The sequence below is a fragment of the Pecten maximus genome, chromosome 2, assembly GCF_902652985.1.
Source record: "Pecten maximus chromosome 2, xPecMax1.1, whole genome shotgun sequence".
NCBI classification, from domain to species: Eukaryota; Metazoa; Mollusca; class Bivalvia; order Pectinida; family Pectinidae; genus Pecten; species Pecten maximus.
In genome coordinates, this window is record NC_047016.1 from 38600082 (window position 1) to 38608758 (window position 8677).

Sequence of the window (8677 nt, forward strand, 5' to 3'; positions counted from 1 at the left end):
GAGATGATTTTAATGGGATTTTAAAACGAGATATCGCTGGAAAAGAAACTAGGAAATGTTCCGTTATTGTCCAATTGTGTCATATTTTGATGGGATTTCAAAATAGCTAAGGCCTTGGAAGTGTTTGACATTGCTTGTATTAGTTAATCGAAGGTATACATTCTAAGCTGTGATATTCGGATTATCATATTTGTGTTCGTCAGCTGGACGGAATATGGTGATGAACAAGCTTGCGTTTTCATGTAATCTGATAACATAAGTCTCATTGGTTCATGTAGGTGAGGTGTTCATCAGCTAGATTCACGAATAACAATGGTTATCAACAGAATGTATAAAAAGAAGAGTGGGAGTCTACTCTTGGCAGGAGATCACCAGGAATACAGTCATAGATTGATTGTTTGGTGTTATAGACAATTATGGATAGTGATTGTTCGAGATATAGATAGGTGTTTATAATTTGGGAGAAATTATTGAACATGTAGAGAAAGTAGCAATATGGAGATTGTGCTTTGATTGATAATGTCCTGTGTAAATCGGATTTTGAAAACTGACAATTTTGGATTTATTGAGAAGATAACTGTGAGTGTAATGTTGTTGATTGGATGTTTAGTTATAATTCACCTACATAGAGATAGTTCTGAAGTAACCCTGGATAGGAATTAATTTGAAATAGTTTTGAGTACAGGATAGATGGTATGATGTGGTTAATTAATAAGAGACAAGTCACGGTGGAATTAATCAGATAATTTAAGAACAGATTAGAAAAAGCAAACATTGAGCATGTCAGAGAGGCACATTAAAAGAAAAGTTATGGATGATCAACAGAAAGGCTGTTCCACCAAAGGTGTCAGAAAGATTCCAGATGTGGTCAATAGGACAATTGAGAGGAACGGGTCCTGAGAACTTGAAAAGGAGAACTAGAAATCAGTGTAGTTTGATAAATTAGGAGTGGACAACTAGATAACAGAACACAGTGTTTAATGAGAACCCCAAAGCGTATGACAGGATGATGTTTGGTCCATTCCTTGATGTGCCATATCTGTTTGAGACCCGTCCAGTACTGAAAACAATTAAATGTGTTTATGAGTCCCTTTGCTATCAAAGCTAAGGTACATGCACAGGTCATGAGGGATATGTTGACATTGTAGATGCTAAGATTTTCATTGGTGAAAAATGTTGTCATATGTGGTCTGATTGGTTGAAGAGGAAATTAAGGGGGAGAAATATACACTAATCGACTCTGGCAAGGTCAGTTAAGAAACATTTGGCCAAGGCATAAGATGTGATTTGATTTAGATTTGGATACTAAAAGTTAAATGTTGGAAAAATTATGTCTGGTTTCAAAGGAATCTTGGAAGTGTAAAGTAATATAATATCATTTTCAATAGTATTGAGAAATGTGTGCCTAGTCTGGTGTTGATTTTATACAGGAAATACAAAAAGAAAGGATTGCAACGAGGATGTCGTCAGGAATTAAGTTTGGATTCAATGTGATTGTGAATCATGATAATGTTTCAAGAGAATTTCATGGTGAAAATACGAAAAATGATAGCATTGTCTTCTGCGGATTTGTGTTTTGGCCGATGGAATTGTGAATTCTGAGAATGTTTTAAAAAGTTTTTGTTTGATATATTCAAAGGATATTCGGAAGGATTACAAATGAGATATTTTGAATTTCTGTGGAATTATTAAAGTGTTGAGATTATTTATATATACTTCAGTAGGTCTTATTAAGTGTGTTATAGAATTGGTGGTAGTGTGAATATTATTCGTTTAATATTTTGTGCCAAGTGGTTTTTTTTTAATCGTAAAATCCGCGCGTGTTATAGAATTTGTGGTGAAATTCTATCAGGGGTCCTATATTCTTTGGATTCGTCAGTTCAGTATGTGATTTTATAGTAAAATCCGTGTGTGTTATAGAATTTGTGGTGAAATTCTATTAGTGTGATTATTTTCGTTTATGTATTTATATTATGTATTTTAACTCAGCCGTCCCCTACTGTATGTGTATTTTAACTCAGCCGTCCCCTATTATAGATGTATTTTAACTCAGCCGTCCCCTGCTGTAGATAATTTTAACTCCGCGTCCCCTATTATAGATGTATTTTAACTCAGCCGTCCCCTACAATAGATGTATTTTAACTCAGCCGTCCCCTACTGTAGATTGTTTTAACTCAGCGTCCCCTACTATAGATGTATTTTGATTCATCCGTCCCCTACTATAGATGTATTTTAACTCAGCCGTCCCCTACTATAGATGTTTTTTAACTCAGCGCCCCCTACTATAGATGTATTTTAACTCAGCCGTCCCCTACTATAGATGTATTTTAACTCAGCCGTCCCCTACTGTATGTGTATTTTAACTCAGCCGTCCCCTACTATAGATGTATTTTAACTCAGCCGTCCCCTACTGTATGTGTATTTTAACTCAGCCGTCCCCTACTATAGATGTATTTTAACTCAGTCATCCCCTAATGTATGTGTATTTTAACTCAGCCGTCCCCTACTATAGATGTATTTTAACTCAGCCGTCCCCTACTATAGATGTATTTTAACTCAGTCATCCCCTACTGTATGTGTATTTTAACTCAGCCGTCCCCTACTGTATGTGTATTTTAACTCAGCCGTCCCCCACTGTATGTGTATTTTAACTCAGCCGTCCCCTACTATAGATGTATTTTAACTCAGCCGTCCCCTACTGTATGTGTATTTTAACTCAGCCGTCCCCTACTGTATGTGTATTTTAACTCAGCCGTCCCCTACTGTATGTGTATTTTAACTCAGCCGTCCCCTACTGTATGTGTATTTTAACTCAGAGTCCCTTACTGTATGTGTATTTTAACTCAGCCGTCCCCTACTATAGATGTATTTTAACTCAGCCGTCCCCTACTGTACAATATTTTTTTTAACCTTAAATTTTACACACTATACAAATCGTTTGCCATCTCCGCAAAGTTAGCCAATAATGATCATTTCAACACCCCCATGATACTTTATGTAGTACAAAATAAGTTATTTACGCAAATCAGGATATATTATTTATAGTTAAACATGAATCACCAGGCGCGGATCCAGGATTTTTGAAAGGGGGGTCCAGTAATTTGGTGATAATGAGAGCGCCTTAGGCGCGAGCCAAATTTTTTTCCATTTTTTAGGCTCTAAACGGCAAAATGTTTAGGTATTACCTTAAAAACTTATTATTTTTCCTTAATAATTGACAGGTTTTAAACTTTCCAAATCTGATAGAATGTGTATCTAAAGCGAACCCTACATGCTGCTAATTTGTCGACAACAGATGCCAGTGCCGTTTCATGTTATACGGTGTTTCCCTCATTCGTACCTGTCGGTAATTAGTATTAGTCTGTTCACGTTAAAACCGCGCATTCTCATCCGTGTTGTGTTTCTGTCTTGTTCTCATTATGAAATCAATCAACTTCAAAAATTATCATCAACTTATCGAATCTATGTGATGAAGTTAGGCAAAATTTCATATTAAGATATACATATTGACTAACCAGACTATTGCAGACGACCGACGCACAGGTCTGAGGATTGATATACTAGTATAAAAGTCGAAATGGTCCGGATGTAAAAGATTAAGTTTTTATCGTTGCATCCAAGAAAACATTTTAGTTTCGAAAATTGACAGATATTTATCGAAATAAATATCAAAATGCGTTAGTGTTTTTTCCTCTTTTTTTTAGATTTTAGATGTCAAAATCAAAGGTTTTTTTTTTGGGGGGGGGGGGGGGGGGGGGGGGGGGGGGCGAAAAGACATTCCCCCCTCCCCCCCCCCCCCCCCCCCCCCCCCCCCCCCCCCCCCCCCCCCCCCCCCCCCCCCCCCCCCCCGCCAATGTAACTGTAAAAAGGGGGGGGGGCTATTGCCCCCATGCCCCCCCCCCCCCCCCCCGCGCTTCCTACGCCACTGCCATACTAATAAAAAAAATGGCGCGAAAAATGTGACGTCACAATACGACAATTGACGTTGCGTATTGATTTGAGAAAAAGAATCCCATTTAAAACCAGTAAAATTGTACATAAATCATGTTTTAAATAAGAAAATCATTTTCAAAAATTAATTATAAGCATTGATGTCAATAATTTTACTGGTTTTAATCAATGCTTAAATAATTAACAACTTGACTTAAAAACAGCACACGAAGATACAGATACTGTCATGTATGTATTTTACCAGTCGGTAATTGTCGCTATTGTCTATACTGTAGGTCAATTAATATAACGGAAGTCACTCACATGTTTGTATACTATAGCAATACTGTCCTACTATGCTAAGCGTTTGTATGACCATGATCGACGTATAATAAAGTGACTTGTACCAGGAATACGGTGTGGTGTTATGACATGGTGTCAGAATCCAAGAACATCGTCGCCCAGATACCAGCAAATGCATATCAAATAGCCCAGAATTGTCCTTAAAAACGACTTGAACATGGTTATGTTTAATTTGGCTGGCGAAGTCCCAAGGATGGACTGGAATTCCGAAGACTTGGAAACGGAATGGAAAACATTCAAGCAACACGTGGAGTTCATGTTGACTGGACCACTAAAAGGTAAAAGCGAACTTGAAAAATGTAGTTACCTGATGATATGGGTTGGAGAGAAAGGTCGAAGTATCTATTCAACGTGGAACCTATCAGATGATGATGCAAAAAAGTTAACCTCGTACTACACAAACTTTGAGGCATATGTAAAGCCCAGGTCAAACGTAATATATAACAGATATAAATTTCAAACAAGAATGCAAGGCAATGACGAGCCCTTTGAACAATTTATGACAGATATACAGATTAAAGTGAAAGACTGTCAATATACTAATGAAATGCGAGAAGAAATGGTGAGAGATAGAATTGTGATAGGAATCAGAAACCCCAAAATTCGCGAGAAATTGATCAACATAGGATCTGATTTGACATTAGCCAAGGCTATAGATGTTGTGAGAACATACCAAGTATCACACAATCAAGCTAAAACTATGTCGTGTGTTAGCTCTACAACTGAAGTCAACGCCATACAAGGAAAGAACTTTGGAAGTAAACAAAATAAAAGAGGCAATACAAAACATGTTCAGCCCTCGCGTAAAAACACTCGCACACCTTCAGAGCAAGAGTCGAAATGTTCAAGATGTGGTTATGTCATGAGGTCGACACCACATAAATGCCCAGCAAAAGGAAAAACGTGCAACAAGTGTAAAGGGAAAGATCATTTCTCTAGTATGTGCAGAACTAAATTGAAAAAAGTACACGCTGTCGAGGAAGCCGCAGTCTAATATGACACGGACAACAGTGAGGCATCATCAGGCGAACTCTTTGTCGGACACATTGAAATAAACAATGTAACTTCAGACGATTGGTCAGAAAATATGGATGTGTGTGGACAGAATATCAAATTCCAATTGGACACAGGTGCACAGTGCAACATAATTCCGTACAACTTTGTCAACAAGATATCAAAAACCTGTGAAGTGAAACAACCACAATCTACATTGAGGTCATACTCAGGACATCAGATAAAATCTGAAGGTAAAATAACATTACCATGCACAGTGAATGATAAAATTTATCATCAGACATTTGAGGTTGTCCGAGGAAATGTTAAAGCTATATTGGGAGCTCAAACCTGCTCAAAGATGGGATTAGTACAGAGAAAACAACCATCGCAGGTGAATGAAATCAGGGAAACGTCTATCCCAGATGATATTAAGCATGATTATGGAGATATATTCAAAGGTTTAGGGTTTATGCCAGGCACTCACACAATCAAGACCGATAGTACCGTTACACCAGTTGTTGACGCGCCCCGTAAAGTTCCGTTTGCACTCAAGGACAGAATAAAAAAGGAGTTGGACCGTATGGAACAGGAAGGTGTAATCGTGAAACAGGAAGACCCTACACAATGGGTTAATTCTATGGTGACGGTAGTAAAACCTAACGGAAAGATACGGATTTGTATAGACCCAAAGAACTTAAACAGCGCCATATTGAGAGAACATTTTCCGATGAAAACTGTAGAGGATGTTATCGCGAACATGCCTCAAGCCAAAGTGTTCACAAAACTCTATGCTACTTCTGGTTTTTTGCAACTGAAACTTGATGAGGAGAGTAGTAAACTTTGCACTTTCAACAGCCCATTTGGGAGGTACAGTTTCAGAAGATTACCATTTGGTATAAAATCAGCGCCAGAAGTGTACCAGAGAGCCATTTCAGAAATGGTAAATGACCTAGAAGGATGTGATGCAATCGTTGATGATTTGTTGATATGGGATGAAAACATTGAACAACATGATGAACGTTTGAAAAAAGTTCTTGACCGAGTACGAGAATACAATTTGAAATTGAGCCCAGATAAGTGCCGATTCCGTCAAACCGAGCTAAGTTATGTCGGACATAAACTGACAGATCGAGGTGTAAAACCAGATGACGAGAAAGTCCGGGCGGTCAAAGAAATGTGTCAACCTGAAAACAAGAAAGAACTTCAAACATTCCTAGGATTTGTTACATATCTTGGTAAATTCCTACCTAACCTCTCGGAGGAAAGTTCACCACTTCGGAAACTACTAGTAAAAGACACCGAGTGGGTTTGGGAAAAGGAACAAGAGGATAGTTTCCAGAGATTGAAACAACTTGTGACTGAAGCACCAGTTCTCCGATACTATGATCCATGTAAAGAGATAACGCTAACTGTTGATGCTAGTTCTACAGGACTTGGAGCAGCATTGATCTAAGATGGACAGCCGATTGCCTATGCCTCGCGTGCGTTAACAGAAACACAACAGAGATACGCGCAAACAGAAAAAGAAACATTGGCAATAGTATTTGGATGTACGAAATATCACCAATTTATATTTGGTCGAGAGGTCACAATCGAATCGGATCACAAACCGTTACAAGCGATATTCCGAAAACCACTCAACTGTGCTCCACCTAGACTACAGAGACTGTTGTTGACATTACAGAAGAGACTGTTGTTGACATTACAGAAAAATACTCTGAATGTTGTGTATAAGCCAGGGAAGACCATGTATCTTGCCGATGCATTGAGTCGGAGCTACCTAAAGGAGACCAGAGAGAACCTTGTTCCAGATATTGATATTGAAGTAAACCAGATTGTGTCATACTTACCAATTTCACCAGAGAAATATCAAGAGTTCAAACGCGAGACCTCAAAAGATGAAACATTGTCACAGCTCAGAGAAATTATCATCAATGGATGGCCAGAGAACAAACCTGAAATACCAGAGACAGCTCATCATTATTGGCCATTCAGAGACGAGCTATCATGTATAGATGGCCTACTGTTCAAGAGCTATACTATCATTGTTCCCAGAACATTACGTCGTGAAATGCTCAAAACAATCCATAGTTCTCACCTTGGAATCGTAAAATGTAAATCGCGGGCACGCGAACTATTGTACTGGCCGGGGATGAGTTCTGAAATAGAGGACACAGTGTCAAAATGTTCAATATGTGCCACTAACTCTAGAAAAAATCCAAAGGAGCCATTATTAATGACGGAAAATCCGAACAGGCCATGGTCTGTTATTTCCGCTGACATATTTGAATTTCAAGGACATAACTATTTGGTCACGATTGACCATTATTCAAAGTGGACGGAGTTGTCCAAATTAGACAATATGAGTAGCAAGAACACTATGTTATATCTCAAAAGCCAAATGTCGAGATATGGCATCCCTGACAAGCTCATTACAGACAACGGTCCACAGATTGTTAATGAGGAATTCAAGAAATTCTCAAAGACATATGGATTCGAACATACAACATCAAGTCTCAGATATCCGCAGGCGAACGGACAAGCTGAAAGAACTGTGCAGACAGTGAAAAACATATTAAAGAAATCTGAGGATCCATATAAAGGCTTGTTAGCTTATAGAAACACAGTCATTGAAGATCTAGGACTTTCACCAGCTCAAATGGTTTTTTTGTCGAAGATTAAAAACAGATATACCAACAACAGCTCCACTGAAAATCAGAAAGGAAAAAGCCAAAATGTACTATGATCAGCATGCAGGTAAAGAATTACCTCCCTTTGACAACGGTGAAACTGTCATGTTTCAGAAGAATGAAAAATGGATACCGGCCAAAGTTGTTGCGAAACATTCAAATCCAAGATCTTACATTGTCGAAACTAGAAAAGGGAAGAAATACAGGAGGAACCGAAAGGATATCAAACCAACACGTGCGTCGTTTCCTGAAAACAATGAAACTGTGTCGCGATCGGTCAACATACCTGTAGATAGAGTTCCCAGGAAGGAAAAGTCTAAAGATTATGTAAAAGAACCAATAGCAACAAGATGTGGCCGCAGTGTAAAATTACCAAAGAAATTCCAGTAAAAGTTTTGTGAAAATTTAGTGAAAATTGGTGAAAATTCTGTGAAAATAGTAAATTATATCCGCTCGATTGCCATTCTTCAATTCCATTCATGAAAGAGGGAGAGAGGATCAGACTTGACTATAATAACTGAAAAAAATAATCCGGATGAACATTATTTGGATTCATTTATCATGTGTTAAGAATTCATAATAATAATTGGTCATTTATGAACTGCTGATAATTGGACAGTTATACAACACCTACAAATGTATATGTTATTGGTATGCATATATATATAAATTAACATCTTGAATATAACAGACAACAA

General features: G+C 38.0%; 1 protein-coding gene across 1 annotated transcript; it reads left to right on the top strand.

Moving 5' to 3' along the window:
• Positions 1 to 7036: 7036 nt before the first annotated feature.
• Positions 7037 to 8035, top strand: LOC117342886 (uncharacterized protein K02A2.6-like). The gene has a single exon (XM_033905176.1). The coding sequence runs from the start codon at positions 7037 to 7039 to the stop codon at positions 8033 to 8035; it is 999 nt and encodes a 332-aa protein (XP_033761067.1).
• Positions 8036 to 8677: the final 642 nt, after the last annotated feature.

Excerpts from the sequence above, each read along its gene's own strand:
- LOC117342886 (XM_033905176.1), top strand. The coding sequence starts at position 7,037 with ATGTATCTTGCCGATGCATTGAGTCGGAGCTACCTAAAGGAGACCAGA.